This window comes from Cenococcum geophilum, assembly GCF_001692895.1.
Source record: "Cenococcum geophilum 1.58 unplaced genomic scaffold K441scaffold_37, whole genome shotgun sequence".
Taxonomy (NCBI): domain Eukaryota; kingdom Fungi; phylum Ascomycota; class Dothideomycetes; order Gloniales; family Gloniaceae; genus Cenococcum; species Cenococcum geophilum.
The window spans coordinates 760,256-777,927 of record NW_027137595.1 but is presented as its reverse complement, the minus strand read 5'-3'; the positions used below and the strand labels follow the sequence as shown (position 1 = coordinate 777,927).

The following is a 17,672-nucleotide window of genomic DNA, read 5'->3' as shown; positions in this document are numbered from 1 at the left end:
CTACGATCGCCGGAATCCTATTGCCAGAAGCCTCCTCAGCAGCAAGTACGTTAGGTAAATTGGTAAGTTAAGCCTATATAGCTATCCTTCTGCCCGCGGGCCTATTGCTTATATGCTAACTTAGAGTTACAGTAGGAGCCTAAGTCTCTAGCTTCTTCTCCTTAACTAAATATAAGGTAAAGTTTAAGGACAAAGACTTTAACGGCTAGCACTTGTGCCACTCCTTAATTATAGCGAGAGCTTAATCCAGATCCTTACTCAACCGAATATCTTAAGGGCAGCAGTCAGCTTATCGCGCCTTCTCATAGGAGGCGACAGCTTAGAGCCGAGTGATTTTGAACTTCCGTAGTAATAAAAGCAGTATAATCTGGTTCTACCACTCGTCTAGCTCGAAGTAGTATATATTTTTGGTATTAAATACAGCTAACTTCGTGCCAGGAAGAGACTCTCTTTTATTACTTACAACTGCCTTCCAAACACTTATAAAGCGTGCTAGTGGCGGCGGCGGCGGCGAGCCTATATCCTCATCTTCTACCTCTACGGGCTCCTTAATATCCTTATCTTCACCCTCATTATCCTCATCTACACTAGGCTCTGCGGGTGTTGCTAGCGACGGTAGAGACAGTAGCGGTGATGGCGATGGTAACGGTACTGGTATTATCTTCTGCCTCTTCTTCGCCACCTTTACTTTCTTCTTTATCTTCTTCTTTACCTTCTTTTTAGGCGGCTGTAAGACAGTAGAAGCAGGCGCAGATTAAGCCCGCTTTTATTTAGAAGGCTTTAGAACACGGCCTGACGATCTAGTAGGTAGCTGCTGCTATTGGGGCGCCATAAGTTATAACACCAAGATTCCTATATAATCGACTTAATTAGGTAACGCGCCAGCTTTAATATTTGGGCACTTATAGTAGGTGGTTAACGCATTATAAGTGGCAAAAATCGAAAGAATTACCCCTCATACAAATTTTGGTGGGGTGCGATGCGGCTCTTTTGGCTTGGCGGTTTTTACCGATATTATTGAAACGGCTGTATTTTGACAACGACAGTAGACGACCGTCGCCGGAGCTATATGACCGTCGCCAGAGCTAGACGACCGTCGCTAGAGCCAGACAACCGTTCAAACAACCAGCCAGCGAACACTATAAACGATTCGATCGATCGATCGAATCAAGGTAACATAGACGGGTTGGCATAGATAGGTAGGCACAGATAGGTAGGTATAGACAGACAAACAGACAGACAGATAGACAGATAGACAGACAGACAGACAGACAGATAGACAGACAGACAGACGGGCGGACGGGTAGGCAGGCAGGCAGGCAGGTAGGCAGGCAGGCAGGCAGGCAGGCAGGCAGGCAGGCAGGCAGGCAGGCAGGCAGGCAGGCAGGTAGGCAGGCAGGCAGGCAGGCAGGTAGGCAGGCAGGCAGGCAGGCAGGTAGGTCGGTAGGTAGGTCGGTAGGTAGGCAGGTAGAAGAGAACCGTCGCTATATTATATTAAATTATCTAAAATAATATAAATTATTACGTAAAGTGAGCAAGATATACAGAATGCGCAAGGAGGGCATTATATATTAATTGCGCATTAAGTGCAAAATGCGCAATTAGCTGCACCGCATTATTAAATACGGCAGTATGCGGCACCGCATTGTTGAATACAGCAGTATGCGGCACCGCATTGTTAAATACAGCAGTATGCGGCACCGTATTGTTAAATACAGCAGTATGCGGCACCGCATTGTTAAGTACGGCAGTATGCGGCAGTATGCTGCACCGCATTATTAAATACGGCAGTATGCCGCACCTTAGTTGATACCATACGCTACACGTTGTAGTGCGCGGAATGCGCATTTGGCCGCCAAATGCTGCCAAATGCTGCAAAAATGCTGGTAAATTTTTTCCTGACGTAGGGAGGTACTTAAGAAAAATAGATATAATGCTACTAGGTAAATATACCTATAGGCTATATAACTCCTTTAAGCAAGAAAAGGTAAATATATTAGCCTAGTTACGGATAGGGATAGTATAACTTAATAGATATCTATACTAGATCAGAGCGGTAGAATTAGATTAATATAACTATAGATAAGTAAGAGAAACAGTAGAATATTCCCTTTTTAGGTATATAAAATAGACAGCGTATTAAGAGCAAATGCTGCAGCAAATAGATATAAGAAGAGGCAGCCTATCCTTCTACTTTAGGGGTATAGCGCTATTTAACCCTAGACAGTGGACGTAGTCCGAATAATAGTAAAATATGTAATAGCTACCGGACGACTTAAGGCAGAACCAGATTAATAACCCGCCCACCACAGTTAACCCACCCCACGCTTTAACCAACCCACACCACGCACCCTCGTGCCACCAGCAGATCTCGCTTTAATCGCCGAAGATAGAACACTGAACACTTGGAGGAACAGCCCCCCGAGACTACCTGCTACTAACCACCCACGAGATCTCGCAGAATAAGGCATAAGAAACACTATGGAGTACTAAATAAGGCATATGTACGGGCTTGTACGAGAATATGGCGAGAATATGGCGAGACTAAAGGGAGCGAAAATATGTAATATAGTACTAGTGCCCTTTAGGCTTAGTGCCTCCGGGCGGAATAAACTTCATCATCATCATCCCTGGTAAATGCCCTTTAGAAAGAATTTCTCCACCTATCGGCCTCGTTGCGGGCAATATTATTGTTCCGACGGACCCTGATGATCGAGGGGAATCATTTCTTAAATACGCTGCTTTGTAGAAATGGGACTCTTGACTTCACCATTACAAAAATTTACGCTGATTCAGTATTCCTTGCCTTAATTTGCTTACCCTTGAACTATTAAAAGTAAAAAGCCGAGGAAAGTCATTATGGTGACAATCACGCACGCGGAAACGCGTGATGTGAGATTTCCTGTAAGTCCCGAATCGATCTCAATTGTTTCTTGACTCCGGAGAATTTAACTCAAATGCTGAGCTCACGAAAATATCTAGACATCCCTCGACAAAACCGGTTCCGATGCTATGAACGCAGCAGGGGACTATTCGGCTGCCTACTGCATCCTCCACACTGATACCGAGTACACTGGTCATGGAATGGTACAAGCTCTATTACATAGTCCGAGATTCCCCACTCTTGCGATTCAAGCCCCTGCCTCTCCGCTACGCGTGCCTCCATATATAGACACCTCACAAACTCTTGCTAAGCCCTCATTAGACCTTCACCATAGGCCGTGGCAATGAAATCGTTTGTACCGCTATCTCCCTTCTCGTAGACCGCATCAAAGGCCAGACACTGGACTCCCTTACCTCCAATTGGGGCCGTACATGGCGATATATAGTCTCCGAGTAAGCTCCTGGGGGGTTTCCTTCTTTTTCTTTCATGCCGAACCCATTAGATTCTAAGGGCCCCAACATACTCTGTACACAACATGGCTTCCTTGATATTATACTGACTCAACAGCTCTCAACTTCGCTGGATCGGCCCTGAAAAAGGTGTTATTCATCTCGCCCTTGGTGCCGTCGTTAACGCGATCTGGGATCTGTGGGCTAAAACCCTCAATAAGCCCGTCTGGCGCATTGTTGCCGACATGACACCAACTGAAGTCGTATCCTGCATTGATTTCCGTTACATCACCGATGCGCTGACCCCTAAAGAAGCGCTCGCGATCCTCACGAAAAGCGCCGAAGGAAAAGCAGCACGGGTCAAAGAAGCAGAGAACAGTAAAGCGGTTCCCGCGTACACCACCTCAGCCGGCTGGTTAGGCTATGGCCAGGACAAGATGAGGAGCTTGTTGCAGCAGACGCTGGATGCAGGGTACAAGCATTTCAAGCTTAAAGTCGGCTCCTCGATTGCTCAAGACCGGGAGCGCCTAACTATTGCGCGCGAAATCATCGGCTTCGACCGCGGTAATATTCTCATGGTTGATGCAAACCAAGTCTGGTCGGTACCAGAAGCTATCACCTATATGCATGAACTTGCGGAATTTAAGCCCTGGTTCATTGAAGAGCCTACGTCGCCCGACGACGTCCTTGGGCACGCAGCAATTCGGCAAGCGCTGAAGCCACTTAGTATTGGCGTAGCAACGGGCGAAATGTGCCAGAATAGAGTCATATTCAAGCAACTACTGCAAGCCTCTGCAATCGACGTCTGCCAAATTGATGCATGCCGACTCGGCGGAGTCAATGAAGTCCTTGCGGTACTTCTTATGGCTGCTAAATTTAATATTCCCATTGTACCGCACTCTGGCGGTGTCGGGCTACCTGAATATACCCAGCACCTTAGCACAATCGATTACGTGGTTGTAAGCGGTAAGAAAAGTGTGTTGGAATACGTGGACCATTTGCACGAGCATTTTTTCCACCCGGCTGTCATTAGAGATGGCTATTACGTCACGCCGACGGAGCCTGGTTATAGTGTTGAGATGCGCCCGGAAAGTTTAGAACGATTCGAATTTCCAGGGAAGGAGGGCGTGAGTTGGTGGAGGAGTGAAGAGGCGAAGCCAATTTTGGAGGGAGAAAGGATATGATTAGAAGTTGTTTGAAGGAGTTCTAGGATGGGATTGCAGTGCTGAGAGAATCATGGGATATCAGGCGGAAGATGGAGAGGATTGGAGCCCTAAGCCCCAGTCATATCACTGCAGGGGGATATTATGATGACGTTGGTTCAGAGGAGCCTGAGCTTCTTGATGTGTAACTACAAACCTTGATGAGATGCAGAGATGTTATGAAGATTAGAGATGTGCTAGCCACCGCCATATGAGCTTAGAAATACCAAATCAAAACCGAAAAGCCTTAGGAAGGTCACCCCTTCTATCGAGGTCAAAGCAGCCTTCCCTTATCCGTCATAAAGTTCGTAAAATTGGAATAATCCAAGTAGCCGTCGTCTACTATTGCAAATGCCGGCAAAAAACCAAACCGCAGCCTAATCCTCTACCTTTGCGATTTTCATCCAAATACCCTTTATATCAACTAGTGATTTAGCTCCGCAGCCCGATCCTTGGACCCAAAAGCTTTGTCCGTCCAACCTGTTCTCTAAATCGTCTCCAACTTCTCTCTCTCTCTTCCCAATCCGCCATCTGTGCTAGCATGAACTCCCACGCCTTCCCTTCATACCGCACCGCTTCTTCTCCTCTTAGACACATCTCACGATAGATGCGCTGGGCACGTGCTCGTCCCGCCGCTTCCTCGCCGACGAGATAGGGATCTTCAAGCGGTGACAAGGGTGTTGTGCTCACATCTGCGGGGTAGGAGGGCGAGGAATTGTTGCCATTGGTATTAGAGTCAGCAGACAGCGGCCCAGAGTTGTTGAGGGTGGGGAGAGAGGACGATGGAGAGGTATTTGCGCTTGAATTAGTGATGGAGGGGCTCGCGAGAGGCGGTGGGACTGCTGTAAGTGAATTCAACAAAGCGGCCGTAGAGGCGGCCTGGCTGGTTCGTCGGCGCGCCACAGCATGNTATTGGCGGCTCGCATGGCTGCTGTTGATGCTGCTCCAGTGGCTGATGTTATAGTTGTGAGAGTCAATGTCTGAGATGGAGCCGTGGGCGCGAGATTGGAACCCAGGAGCGTAGCGCGGGGAAGGTAAACCACGAGGGGGAGAAGGTGGGGGTGCCAGAGGAGACGAAGTGGTAGTAGTAGAGGGAGTAGGCGTGGGCACAAAGGGAATGCTTGGCCTTCGTGAGGTGTATGTTGGAGCTTCGGAGACGTAGGAGGGCGCGGCGGAGCGGACTGAGGTGGCATCAGGGTCGCGGCGGTAGAGGGGTAGAGGTTCAGGATCAAGAAGAGTGTTTGTAATGTTGCAGGTCATGGTCGCGTGAATGGAGAGAAAGTAGGAGTATTTGTTAGAGGGGGGAATGCTCAAAATGGGAAAACGAGATGCTATTGAATGAGCGATCCCAACGACGAGAGCAAACCGAAAATGGGGCAAGCGGAGGATTTAATGTCTCTGGCGTAGAGGGAAAGGAGGAACAGAGGAAAAATGGACAAATAATGCCTCGGCCTGAGGGGGGCGCCGGGCATAAATACTGTGGTGGAATTGACTTGCAGCTGGCTTCAGTTCACTCAGGCACACCTCGCATGTGCTCCGAGGTGACTTCTAGATGGGCATTAGAACGGCCCAAATCCAGAGGCGGGCATGCAAGGCCATCCAAACAGCACGAGTTGTGGATTGCGGGGCAAGAATTTAGGGCAGGCTTGATGGCTGGTGGGCTGAAGCGCCGCCCAACGGCCTGCCTCTTCGGCACGCTCCAGACCATGGGCTTTGTGCACAGCCTCGATGTTATCTGTGTCATAAGTGGAAATTTAGTATCTATAGTGTGGTGTCTAGCAGTGTGTTTTGTATATTTTGTATGTGTTGTGTTTGCTCCGACGTACACGTAGCAAAGACGGATAGTTCCGCGGTCAATCGTGAGAGTGGGGCAAAATCGGCTTGGCACAAGACAATGGGCGTCTGCGTTGAGTCGCATCGAGTCATACATCATCATACATTTGGACAGGAGTGGGTTATCCAGGACCAAGAAACATGAGAAGGTTGACGACAGTTTTGTCCGTTGGTCTTTGTAATCCCGGATTGGCCCTGGTAGAACTTCGCAGGTACTGCCAGGTCTCTCCGTTGCACACGTGCTTCCTCTCCCATTTCAATCTCGGTGGAATTTTCTTCTCTCACTGCGCTTCCATTTGATATGCTCTAGAAGATTGCGTCACGCATTGAAACATGTACACGAAAGTAAGGAACTAGGGGTCGAAGATATCTGCCGTGAGCCTTGCCAAATACCCTGCAATCCAGAAGCCTCAAAGGGGTATTCCGTTTGCTGCCTTTCGCCCGACGCCTATAATCCAAAAATGGTTGTGGAGATGTTTACAGAGAAGGAAAACAACATCTACTCAACCCGGCTGCCGGACAGTTCTCTGATGTATCTTCCACTCATCTCCTTTTCATAAATTCATGAATTCATCTACGTCTTCGATTTCGTACTTCGTGCCTAGCGCTTCTCGAGCTTCCTTGAGCATTGCTCTCGCTTGAGCGCTCATCTTTCGCATTCTCGCCTCCTCTTCCATTTCGTCACGCCGTATCTTGTTAATCAAGCGCTGCGAATCGGGGGGAAGTGGGCTTGCATTGTGACTCGGGAATAGAACTGGAGAGCCATAGCTCTGGCGGCTATACCCGCGGGCGCGCGGAGAACCAAGAGAGACAGACTTATTTGGACGAACAGCCGGAGAGCTAGAGTGGGGTTTGACAGAATTGCGCGCGTGCGATGTGCGGCGTGAGACCGGGAGTAGAGAGGGCCGCGTACTGGATCCACGTGTACCAGGATTAGTACGTGGTTGAACGGGACGTGGAATTTGAGATGGTGAACGAGGCTTTGCCATTGACGGGGTTCGCCGTTCCGAAAGACGTGGACTTGAAGCTCGCGAGTCTGTATTATCCACACCACCAACCATGACCCACTCATCGTGAGTGCACAACCGCTTGGAGGGCCGGACTGGTGTTTCCTCTGTTGAAGCCATCGAAGTAATGGATCTTACACCGAAGTTGTTTTCCGGGAACCGTCCTAGTAATGGGGTGTGCGATTCGAACATCTCCATCGGATTTGGATCTATATCTTCCCATAAACTTGACTCTGTGATTTTTCCTTGGGTATCAATGCTGTAGCCTTGGCCACCACCAGCGTGAAAACCTCGGAATGGAACCTGACAGAACTGCCACATCTTGCCCGCTACACCACCAACCAGACTAAGAAGTTGGCTCAGTACCCAAGGGTTGGTGCCGTTCTGTGATGGTTCTAATCTCCTTTCTGCGTTCATGGTGGGTTTCACACTGCCGAGGGTCGGGCTAGTCGGAGCAGTCCATATGCCACGTCGATATTCAAGGTCATTGTACTCATCGTCATCCCTCAAAGTGTTCGCAAAGGTTTGAGGGGTTTCCATCCCACCAGACAGAAGGTATTTAGTGCTTGCGAGAGGCGGCGGACTTTTCGCATCGGCTGATCGATCTATCGAAGAAGCGACGGAGGCACCCGAATATCTCTCTGCCTTGGTAGAATACTGAGTCCTGAAATATGAATCGGATATGCCGTGTCGTGAGCGCTTCCTGCTTTCCTGAAAGCCACCTAGTTCAGCTAGCTGTCTGCCAGTTGAGCGAGCTATAGCGGGACTTCGCGGTAGAGGCGCAAAGAAGTAGGGTGGACGTGCTGTTTGTGTATCGAGCATCGGAGGGGGAGGAGGGCCATATGGCCCAGACATGTGTCGTGGTTGAGGTGAGACGGTGGCCATCATAGCATGTTCGAGCTGATTTGATTGCGGGGAGGAGCTTCTCGGGCTATGTTGACCATGTGATGATGAAATGGGCTATCCTGGCGAGTAGCGGGGATGCGCATCAGGATTTCGATGTCAGCCGTGCATTTTTTATGCGATCATGATGTTGAGTGTAATATCTCACGTTGTTAATGATGCCGGATGTATAGATGGAGAGTTTGTTATGGGTTCATGGGTTCGTTGCTAGGAGCGGGACGTGAATTCCCGCACGGACGGTATTTTCCATCGCGCGAAGCAAGGCGGTGACTACTTAAGCACCTCGGTAATGTGGCCTTACCTAAGGAAGCAAAGTAGGCTCGGCAGGATACTCAATGATAATCGAATGAGTTATTGATGAATTGTAATAGTGTCAATCCTACCATTGTATGTAGCTGTACTGCCGAGGGAATGTACACCAGCCTCGACGCCCAGGTGCAAATGTTAGCATTCTCCACCGGGTATATTAAGGAGCACAAAAGTATGCGGACACGCCAAACCCCCATACTCCATGAAGCAAACCAAACAATAACCCTTATTATGCCTTGCCGATCCAGCCGCTGTGGACAAAAAAATCAAACAGTCGACTCCCTTTATTGACATCGATCTTACAAACTTCCCTAGCCGCTTTCTTCTTCATACTTCCACCTTGCTTCATTGCCTCTCGCATCATAGCTTCCTTGATGGCCAGATATGGCTTAGGCATGATTCGCAATATGCTACACACCTCTCGCTCTTCCGGAGTGAGTAGATGTAGATCGGCTGCATTCTCTTTGCTGAACTTTAGTGGCACAGTGTTCGGCAGTGGTTGTGTGACAAATTTTTGTTTAGTTAGTTGAGGCGTAAGAATACCGTTTGTAACACAGTTTGTGACGCCGTTGGTGCCATTAGCACCGTTCGTTAGAATCCTATCCGGAGGCGGGGTAGAGAGCCCATTTTGTAACCGAAGTGGTAAATCTGGTGCGGTTAACGCGGTCGTTGCTGAGGGCGTTTCGATAGGTGGCGTAGGTTTGTTAATACGATTCGTTGCTAGTCGATCGAATTGAGCAACCGGCGGTCCTCGGGAGAGCCTTTGCTGCTTTTCTTGCTCGTACTTTTCACCAGCCTTCAAATCCCCAATTTGCATCTGTCTCCAATCTTGCAGTTGTATAATGGCTTGTCTTAAATTGTGTTCGTACTCTAGGCCTCTGCAAAATTCCTGGAAATCTTCGTACTTCATCATCCTAGCGAAAGGCTTCGCTTTGTTTAACAGATCCCTTTCCTCCTTTGTTCGCTTCTTGTCCGCGGCGGCATTCTTGCGGTACTCAAGAAGTTTGTGTTCGAAGATGATTTTTTTCCTCTCCACTCTCGCGTCGAGCCGAGAGTTATAAATATCCATTACCGTCATCTTTAGCTCCATTTCTGGCTCACTCTCCCCTGTACGAGGATTGATGCCATCGCCCGGATCGAATTGCATGTGTTGCACTACCTCCTCAGCTTCATTGAAGTACTCTGTTTCGAATTCGAGTCGACCAGGCATATATCCTTGTACTTCGTGGCATGCTGGGACACTGGCAGTGGGTTTCTGCTTGGGAGTAGCTGGCGGGGCATTCTTGGCGGCTTCTTTTTTCTCTTCAATCCTCCTCTTCTTTCTGGCCTGAAATACCTCACGGGGAATCGCTTCGCTGAGTTCTTTATCGTCTGGACTAGCATGTTCAGGCAGAGGAAATTTAGAGCTCTCTAAGTATGTGTCAATATAATGTTTGCGAACATCGTCCTTTGTCCTGAAGCCCCCGATGTGGTCGGCAATATCCGCCCATGATCCCAGCCCATATGTTTCTGCACCTTCTAACAGTGCTAGCTCTTCGTCTGCACCCCAATCTTCGGTAAATATAGGTATTGAATGCTGCTCGATGACCTGATATGAATGGGTCCTAGGGTCATGGTCGCGCGAGGATTTGCCGTCGGAGAAGCAGGGAACACAGAGATCGTATTCGTGGCAAACGGAGTTTGCACAGCGAATTCGCACCTTTTATATGGCGATTAGCTTGGCACTTGTGTGCCTGAGCCAGAGACGGAGCGTGAAGCAAGTATACCCGAGGTGCGGGGATGAAGAGAACTTACTGTAGAGGTGATATCAGATGAGCAAACGTCGCAGACATACTTCACACCCCCTTCAGTACCCCGAGAGCCAGTTTTCTTCTTGATCAAGCCCATATTGCCATCGAAGAAACGCTTTGGTTGTGGCGTCGGAGGAGGGGGCTGGAGGCTGATATGGCGTCCCTCAGCGAGAAGAATGCGATTTTATGAAAATTCGGTGAGAGTGATAGGGACGACGATGTCTTGAGGAGGGTCTGCGTATAGTAAAAGTCGAGATGAGAAGGGCAAGCGCTTCAGTAAATTAAAAAGTTGGCCTCATCCTTCTTTGAGGTTGAGGTCGGATTGCCCGAAGCTTGGCGTGGGAGCCCGTTCGCCTCCACAATTCGCCCTCATCTTGCGGTGGGTACAAGGGCGACCTTCGCAGTCAAAGCCAACAACACTCATTACGAATACGGCCCACCGCTTACTTTATCCCATGCACTTTGATTGACTACTACTTCTTCCCTACGCAGACACAAGTATCGCTCTTTCGCTGGCCCGAATTAGAATTGTTGTTTGAGGAGCACAATCACCGCCTTCTCCCTCCTCCGCTTCTCCCCGCCTCATAACGCTCGACCATCCTCATATCAAAGCCGCCTGTAGGCAAACAGAGCTGCCATGTCTTGGAAACTCACCAAGAGTAAGCATATTCTGCACCAGTATCGATTAAGCAGTCTCTCATTCCTCAAAGAACTCAAGGAGACCCATCTCGCTCCATTAGCGAACACCTTCAGCCGGTCCTCCTCAACCTCAACCATAGTATCTGACAACGCGCCAAAGCCTCCGAGCACATCAAGTAGTACCACACTAGTAGATTCTAAGGATCCTAATGGCATCGGTTGGTTCATCTCCTTGGTATCTATTCGGAACTAACACCTCTTAGCTGCGTCTGAAGCGAACGCCGCCCCTCCTCCACCTCCCTTAAAGCCAGGTATACTTATAGTAACACTGCACGAAGGAAAAAGCTTCTCCCTGCCGCCAGGAGCAGAGAATGCTTTTAGTACTACTCATCACCAGGGCTCCCTGTCTACAGGTGGCGGATTCTCGGTCGCGGGGTCCATGAGACCAAACTCGTCATCGCGAAACCAGGGTGGTACTGTGGGCTCTTATGTTAACTCCAATCGACCACAATCTGCCGCTGGCAGCATAAATGCTGTTCCAACAATTCACGGGCGATACTCGTCTAAGTACCTCCCGTACGCGCTGGTCGATTTTGACAAACAGCAGGTTTTCATCAACGCCGTTTCTGGCACCCCAGAAAATCCTCTTTGGGCAGGCGGTAACACTCAATACAAATTCGATGTTTCTAGGACTACGGACTTATCGATATCTCTATACATTCGTAACCCAAACGCGTCTCCTAACGCAGGCAGAAATGAAGATATATTCATAGGCACGTGCAAGGTCAACCCTAGATTTGAAGAGCTTCAACCATATGTTGAAGACCAGAAATCAAGCAAGAAAGACAAAGAAAAGGCAGCAGCTGCACACGCTGAGCAGGAGCGGACTCTTGGCCAGGCCGGAGCCGAGTGGATTGATGTTCAGTACGGAACGGGTTCCATGAAGATAGGAGTGAATTTTGTTGAGAACCGACAACATTCCCTTAAAATCGAGGATTTTGAGCTGCTCAAAGTCGTTGGAAAGGGCAGTTTCGGGAAGGTTATGCAAGTTCAGTAAGTTACTCCAGAATCATTCGGTGAGACCATTCACTAAGCTTGGACGATTTAGAAAACGTGATACACATCGCATATACGCCCTTAAAACTATCCGCAAAGCTCATATCATTTCCCGCTCTGAGGTTGCTCACACCCTGGCGGAAAGATCTGTACTTGCTCAGATCAACAATCCATTCATTGTCCCGCTCAAGTTCTCCTTCCAGTCCCCAGAGAAACTTTACTTGGTCCTTGCTTTCGTCAATGGTGGGGAGCTATTCCATCACTTGCAGAAAGAGCAGCGATTCGATATCAACAGAGCACGATTCTATGCCGCAGAACTGCTGTGCGCCCTCGAGTGTCTACATGGGTTCAACGTCATCTACCGTGACCTCAAGCCGGAGAACATCCTCCTAGACTACACCGGACACATCGCACTCTGCGATTTTGGACTGTGCAAATTGGACATGAAGGATGAGGACAGAACCAACAGTAAGCTGACAATCCTTTAGATCTAGATGGCATCAATTGACCCGTGATTAGCATTCTGTGGAACACCCGAGTATCTCGCTCCTGAGCTCCTGACCGGCGCTGGTTATACAAAGACTGTTGACTGGTGGACTCTTGGCGTCCTTCTTTATGAAATGTTGACTGGCCTACCTCCATTCTATGATGAAAATACCAACGACATGTATCGCAAGATCCTCACAGAGCCTCTGCACTTTCCAGGCCCCGAAATAGTGCCGCCAGCCGCGCGAGATCTATTAACCAGGCTCCTTGACCGGAACGCTGAGAAACGTTTGGGAGCGAAGGGTGCCGCGGAGATCAAGGCCCACTACTTCTTTCACAGTATCGATTGGCGGAAGCTGTTGGACCGCAAATACGAACCTAGTTTCAAGCCCAATGTGGTACGTCATACTAAATTTTCTACAGTTCTATCCATTTACTTACTGCTTTTTAGGTTGATCAAAAAGATACTGCAAATTTCGATCGTGAATTCACGTCTGAAGCGCCGACTGACTCTTATGTCGACGGGCCTATGCTGTCTCAAACGATGCAGCAGCAATTCGCCGGTTGGTCATATAACCGGCCTGTTGCTGGCCTGGGCGACGCTGGAGGCAGCGTTAAAGACCCATCGTTCGAGGGCGTTGCGGATAGATAAAACAAGACTTCGGACAAGGCAAGATTTCTTCTTCACAACTCTTCTCACGACATTTGATTAGCTCGGTAAGATTCACTGTTGCGTTGTCAACCTGTAGCGCTGTCAAGATAGTTTTGGCCCTGTCGAGAGACTGTGCAGCGCAATGAGCAGGGTTGCTCTTCATAAGTGCAGCTGGTTTACTGCATGGAGTAGGCCATTTCTTTGCTCTTTCCAGGGCGGGCTCTTGGCTTGTGGCATTCTGGCGTCCGGATTAGCATTTAACGGCTGCTTGTAACTATCAAATTTAACACAATACTTAGATCAAACCAATACTACGCCAGATTTGAGGATCGTGCAAAGCGTTACATGAGATGCTGACTTGTGGTGACAAAGAAGGCTAAGGGTCCCTCGGGCCAGCCTGGACAACCCCACTATATCGTTGCACCCCTCATTCCCATCATCAGACCTCATTCCGCTTTTCGCCGGCGAATCTTTCGCAGAAAACTCTTCAACCATCTTCCCCTCCTTCAATTGGCACCTTCCAGAGACTCTCTAGTTTGCTCCTTCAAGTTGTGGTGAGCTACCCCGCGTTGGTGTTAATGGAAGCTATCTAAAGCGTTGACTGCTTCAGGTACTGATTCAGCTCTCCTCTCTATCAATACATCCATCCTCAAATTTCCACCGCAATGCCAGGCTTTTCACAAGCAAACGATTTGTCAGCATGGAGCTCTTTGCAGGAGCATCATCAGAAGCTGGGCAAGGACATTGTCCTTAAGGAATACTTTGCTCAAGATCCGAAACGCTTTGAAAAGTTCTCTTACACCTTCTTTAACGATGCCGACAAGTCGGAAATACTCTTCGACTTCTCTAAGAACTTCATTACCGAAGAGACAATAGGTCTTTTGGTAAAACTGGCTAAGGAAGCGAACTTGGAGAAGCTCCGTGATGATATGTTTGCAGGAGAGAAGATCAACTTCACGGAGCACCGTGCTGTGTACCATGTCGCCCTCCGGAATGTCACCAACCAACCTATGCAGGTTGACGGGAAAAGTGTTGTTGAAGGTGTTAACAGCGTCTTGGAGCACATGAAGGAGTTCTCGGAACAAGTCCGAAGCGGACAGTGGAAGGGCTATACCGGCAAGAAGGTTAACACCATTATTAACATCGGTATTGGTGGTTCTGACCTGTGCGTAACTAAAACTAAAGCTGAGGTGGTTTTATCTTCATTACTAATATTTTGCAGTGGGCCTGTTATGGTCTCTGAAGCTCTCAAACCATACGGCGACCGAAACCTCAAGTTACATTTCGTGTCTAATATCGATGGTACACATATCGCGGAAGCGCTCCGAGACTCAGACCCAGAAACAACTCTCTTCCTTGTGGCATCTAAAACTTTTACCACCGCAGAAACAACTACCAATGCCAACACCGCCAAGCAGTGGTTCCTGAAACATGCTAAAGACGAATCTGCCATTGCTAAGCATTTCGTGGCTCTGTCAACCAATGAAGCGGAGGTCACCAAGTTTGGCATTGACAAGAAAAACATGTTTGGTTTTTCCGACTGGGTGGGTGGACGATACAGTGTTTGGAGTGCTATTGGCCTGAGTGTCTGTCTCTACATCGGATATGATAATTTCCACGAGTTCCTTGCTGGCGCACATTCTATGGACAAGCATTTTAAGGAAACTCCGCTGGAAAAAAACATTCCTGTCATTGGAGGTCTATTGAGCGTCTGGTATTCAGACTTCTTTGGTGCCCAAACGCATCTCGTGTCTCCGTGAGTGACCCCTTAGCCTCATGTGGCAGAATACGTAAACTTAATAATCAATTCAGCTTCGACCAGTACCTTCACAGATTCCCGGCTTACCTCCAGCAACTTTCAATGGAGTCAAACGGCAAAGCTATTACCCGGAGTGGTGACTATGTCAAGTACACTACGGGTGCTATCCTATTCGGTGAGCCAGCAACAAATGCTCAGCACTCTTTCTACCAACTGCTCCACCAGGGCACAAAACTTATCCCAACGGATTTCATTTTGGCTGCCCAAAGCCACAACCCAGTCGAGAACAATAAGCATCAAAAGTCAGCTATAATCCCCAGGCTTATTATTCATCCCTATTAACTCAATATTAGGATGCTTGCTTCCAACTTCTTCGCCCAAGCTGAAGCTCTCATGGTGGGCAAGACGCCAGACGAGGTTAAGGCGGAGGGTGCCCCAGATGAGCTCGTTCCCCATAAGACATTTTTGGGCAATCGACCCACAACTTCAATCTTAGCACAAAAGATTACTCCAGGTACTTTGGGAGCTCTGATTGCTTATTATGAGCACATGACCCTTACAGAAGGCGCCATCTGGAACATTAACAGCTTTGATCAATGGGGTGTAGAGTTGGGCAAGGTTTTGGCTAGTAAGTAAAACCTAAATGTAATTGTCTTATGAGATCGAGCAGCTGACGTGCCGGGAATTGTAGAGAAAATCTTGAGTGAGCTCAACGAGTCCGGCGAGTCTATAAGTCACGATGCTAGCACAGGCGGGCTTATTAATGCTTTCAAGAAGAAGTCTACTCTGTGAGTGGGCCGAATGGTCAATCATGAAGTATGAAAGGTTGTTGTAGACTTGAAAGCTTATGATTTATGACTGATGCGATCGCTATGGAACGAAAAGTAGAATGGTGGTAGTATATAGTGCCAAGATTGAATCTGGTTTATATAGAGACAACAAATTATTCTACCCTACTTTTAATGAGAACAGTAGGTGGCCAGTAAATTTTAGGGAAAAGGTGTGAAAAAGAATAAAGTGATGAGAGTGTGAACGCAAAGCGGACTTGAAGAAGCAACCGTGGCTTGATCGTCTGTCAACAGGCCGCAGCCATTACCACCGCCACCATGTATTTTGTGGGATAAAGTGCCACTTACGCATACGCATTATTATTTAACAATCCTCTCCCCTCGTCAACATGCCTTGGTGGATTTTGTCACCATGGCTAGCTCTAACAGTTCTCTGCACGTTGTACGTTGGTCTCGTAGCGGCGGTATCTGGCCAGGAACCATTAAAGTCGCTGGAGAAGACGGCTTATACTGCGGGGCAAGCCATTCCTGTCAGTTGCTTGAATAGGACAATGTGGGTCTTCTCTAGCTAAAAAATTGACCCTTACATCGGGGAAGTGCTAATGTCGTGTGCGCAGAGATACTGGAGAACATGTATGAAATCCCGAATAATTCAACGCGAGCATTTGAATTATATACTGCCCTGAGATATCCTCATATTCCGATGGGGACGATATGCGTTGCGAAGAAGCAGCCCGGGGCTGATTGGAACTATAGATTACGGATGCCCAAGGGCAGCTACAGTACATTCCTTTCCCAACCTGCAATGAGACTGGACGGCCACTCGAGCTCTTCTTTGGCGTCGAAAAAGGTACATATGCACCGCTTCCCTCTAATGAGTCTTCCCCAATACTATGATGCCTAACCTACTGCTCCAGAGATCAATTGCACAATCGACTTCATATCCGACCCTTTCTTTCACCTTCTCGAATTTTATGTCCACAACGACGCGCCCCTAACCTGCCGTGTACCTTCTCGCCCTCTTTCATCTCCGTCCTCCGCTAGCGGTAGCTCTTCCCCTCTAAAAGATGCCGAGTACACAGTGTCAGATCCTACAGCCCAAACCGGCGCCATGGGCACGGAAAGCACGCTTTATACTCCTCTTATTATTGCCCTGGCTGGCACACTTCAACTGTCGCACCTCCATATTTCTAATCATTTAAACCTGTTATTGCATGCTGCTCCGAAATCCGTCACTCCAGGTACTATTGACGCAGCGGCTGCCTACTCTATCTCGGCGCATACTAAACAAACTCGGATCTCTATTGGTGACTCACTTTCCCTCCATTTCAGCGTTCGTTGGTACCCATCAACCTCTTTACCCTCAGGCTGGAGTGGGGTAGGCGGGCACGTGTACACTAGCACGTTGGTATATTGTGCGCTGAGCGCAGGCGCCGCGACGGCTGTGTGCGTTGCATACTTCCGTGGAGTGGAATTACCGAGGCGGTTGAGGAGGTATGCGCGAGATAAGACATTTGGAGGTGGTGGCGGGGAGGCAAGGTTCGGGGGGTATGGGTACGGGTTACCTCAAAGCAATGGACATGGAGGATACGGATATGGAATTGGTAAGAAAGATTAGAGTTTGTGTGGAAGACTTTCTTGTATATTTTTGTTTGGCCAGGGAGAAGGGATGTATATAGTTGTTGCCAGTCCAGTAAAAGGATGTATTATACGAGTCGAAATGGGGACATTTGCATGGAATTGATATCACATTTTGAGCTTGAAGAAAGAGCTAGTGTAAGAGTTATATAAAGCTTACTATGATAATTCCAACTTCATAGTCACTGGTATCTGTAGACCAGTTATGGGTGCAATGAGTTTTCGGGCTTTAAGATTTACCCTCCGTGCTATCTTGTATTTAACTATTCAATAACTC

The 17,672-nt window shown here is 48.3% G+C and overlaps 7 protein-coding genes across 7 annotated transcripts; 4 read left to right on the top strand and 3 right to left on the bottom strand.

The window, feature by feature from the left end:
* Positions 1 to 2,671: 2,671 nt before the first annotated feature.
* K441DRAFT_200422 (L-galactonate dehydratase) lies at positions 2,672 to 4,742 on the top strand. Its single transcript, XM_067640480.1, has 4 exons — positions 2,672 to 2,904; positions 2,983 to 3,087; positions 3,206 to 3,336; positions 3,452 to 4,742. The coding sequence occupies exons 1-4, from the start codon at positions 2,860 to 2,862 to the stop codon at positions 4,515 to 4,517; spliced, it is 1,347 nt and encodes a 448-aa protein (XP_067501250.1). The 5' UTR covers positions 2,672 to 2,859; the 3' UTR covers positions 4,518 to 4,742.
* A 225-nt stretch (positions 4,743 to 4,967) lies between these two features.
* On the bottom strand, positions 4,968 to 5,795 carry K441DRAFT_688748 (uncharacterized protein; the record flags this gene model as incomplete). Its single annotated transcript, XM_067652224.1, has 1 exon — positions 4,968 to 5,795. The coding sequence occupies one exon, from the start codon at positions 5,793 to 5,795 to the stop codon at positions 4,968 to 4,970; it is 828 nt and encodes a 275-aa protein (XP_067501249.1).
* Positions 5,796 to 6,922: 1,127 nt separating this feature from the next.
* On the bottom strand, positions 6,923 to 8,197 carry K441DRAFT_573722 (uncharacterized protein; the record flags this gene model as incomplete). The annotated part of the gene is made up of 1 exon (XM_067644063.1): positions 6,923 to 8,197. One exon carries the CDS (start codon positions 8,195 to 8,197, stop codon positions 6,923 to 6,925), a length of 1,275 nt encoding a protein of 424 aa, XP_067501248.1.
* Positions 8,198 to 8,621: 424 nt separating this feature from the next.
* K441DRAFT_664288 (transcriptional adapter 2) lies at positions 8,622 to 10,620 on the bottom strand. The gene is made up of 2 exons (XM_067649335.1): positions 10,382 to 10,620; positions 8,622 to 10,286 (listed from the first exon to the last, which is right to left on the bottom strand). The coding sequence occupies exons 1-2, from the start codon at positions 10,472 to 10,474 to the stop codon at positions 8,817 to 8,819; spliced, it is 1,563 nt and encodes a 520-aa protein (XP_067501247.1). The 5' UTR covers positions 10,475 to 10,620; the 3' UTR covers positions 8,622 to 8,816.
* A 153-nt stretch (positions 10,621 to 10,773) lies between these two features.
* Positions 10,774 to 13,545, top strand: K441DRAFT_698300 (serine/threonine-protein kinase YPK2/YKR2). The gene is made up of 6 exons (XM_067653051.1): positions 10,774 to 11,036; positions 11,088 to 11,234; positions 11,280 to 12,069; positions 12,125 to 12,540; positions 12,592 to 12,956; positions 13,010 to 13,545. The coding sequence occupies exons 1-6, from the start codon at positions 11,015 to 11,017 to the stop codon at positions 13,208 to 13,210; spliced, it is 1,941 nt and encodes a 646-aa protein (XP_067501246.1). The 5' UTR covers positions 10,774 to 11,014; the 3' UTR covers positions 13,211 to 13,545.
* An 89-nt stretch (positions 13,546 to 13,634) lies between these two features.
* Positions 13,635 to 15,974, top strand: K441DRAFT_664286 (Phosphoglucose isomerase). Its single transcript, XM_067649334.1, has 6 exons — positions 13,635 to 13,764; positions 13,821 to 14,375; positions 14,433 to 14,966; positions 15,023 to 15,271; positions 15,323 to 15,597; positions 15,661 to 15,974. Exons 2-6 carry the CDS (start codon positions 13,876 to 13,878, stop codon positions 15,759 to 15,761), a joined length of 1,659 nt encoding a protein of 552 aa, XP_067501245.1. The 5' UTR covers positions 13,635 to 13,764; positions 13,821 to 13,875; the 3' UTR covers positions 15,762 to 15,974.
* Positions 15,975 to 16,047: 73 nt separating this feature from the next.
* Positions 16,048 to 17,604, top strand: K441DRAFT_641099 (uncharacterized protein). The gene is made up of 4 exons (XM_067646639.1): positions 16,048 to 16,310; positions 16,375 to 16,390; positions 16,514 to 16,607; positions 16,675 to 17,604. Exons 1-4 carry the CDS (start codon positions 16,147 to 16,149, stop codon positions 17,373 to 17,375), a joined length of 975 nt encoding a protein of 324 aa, XP_067501244.1. The 5' UTR covers positions 16,048 to 16,146; the 3' UTR covers positions 17,376 to 17,604.
* The last annotated feature ends 68 nt before the right edge of the window (positions 17,605 to 17,672 follow it).

Excerpts from the sequence above, each read along its gene's own strand:
- K441DRAFT_200422 (XM_067640480.1), top strand. The coding sequence starts at position 2,860 with ATGGTGACAATCACGCACGCGGAAACGCGTGATGTGAGATTTCCT. Across the intron at positions 2,905-2,982 it reads CGCGTGATGTGAGATTTCCT|ACATCCCTCGACAAAACCGG; the intron begins GTAAGTCCCGAA and ends GAAAATATCTAG. Across the intron at positions 3,088-3,205 it reads AGTACACTGGTCATGGAATG|ACCTTCACCATAGGCCGTGG; the intron begins GTACAAGCTCTA and ends AGCCCTCATTAG.
- K441DRAFT_664288 (XM_067649335.1), bottom strand. The coding sequence starts at position 10,474 with ATGGGCTTGATCAAGAAGAAAACTGGCTCTCGGGGTACTGAAGGGGGT. Across the intron at positions 10,287-10,381 it reads CATCTGATATCACCTCTACA|GTGCGAATTCGCTGTGCAAA; the intron begins GTAAGTTCTCTT and ends GCCATATAAAAG.
- K441DRAFT_698300 (XM_067653051.1), top strand. The coding sequence starts at position 11,015 with ATGTCTTGGAAACTCACCAAGA. Across the intron at positions 11,037-11,087 it reads GTCTTGGAAACTCACCAAGA|AACTCAAGGAGACCCATCTC; the intron begins GTAAGCATATTC and ends CATTCCTCAAAG. Across the intron at positions 12,957-13,009 it reads CTAGTTTCAAGCCCAATGTG|GTTGATCAAAAAGATACTGC; the intron begins GTACGTCATACT and ends ACTGCTTTTTAG.
- K441DRAFT_664286 (XM_067649334.1), top strand. The coding sequence starts at position 13,876 with ATGCCAGGCTTTTCACAAGCAAACGATTTGTCAGCATGGAGCTCTTTG. Across the intron at positions 14,376-14,432 it reads GGTATTGGTGGTTCTGACCT|TGGGCCTGTTATGGTCTCTG; the intron begins GTGCGTAACTAA and ends AATATTTTGCAG. Across the intron at positions 15,598-15,660 it reads GTTGGGCAAGGTTTTGGCTA|AGAAAATCTTGAGTGAGCTC; the intron begins GTAAGTAAAACC and ends CGGGAATTGTAG.
- K441DRAFT_641099 (XM_067646639.1), top strand. The coding sequence starts at position 16,147 with ATGCCTTGGTGGATTTTGTCACCATGGCTAGCTCTAACAGTTCTCTGC. Across the intron at positions 16,608-16,674 it reads CTTCTTTGGCGTCGAAAAAG|AGATCAATTGCACAATCGAC; the intron begins GTACATATGCAC and ends CTACTGCTCCAG.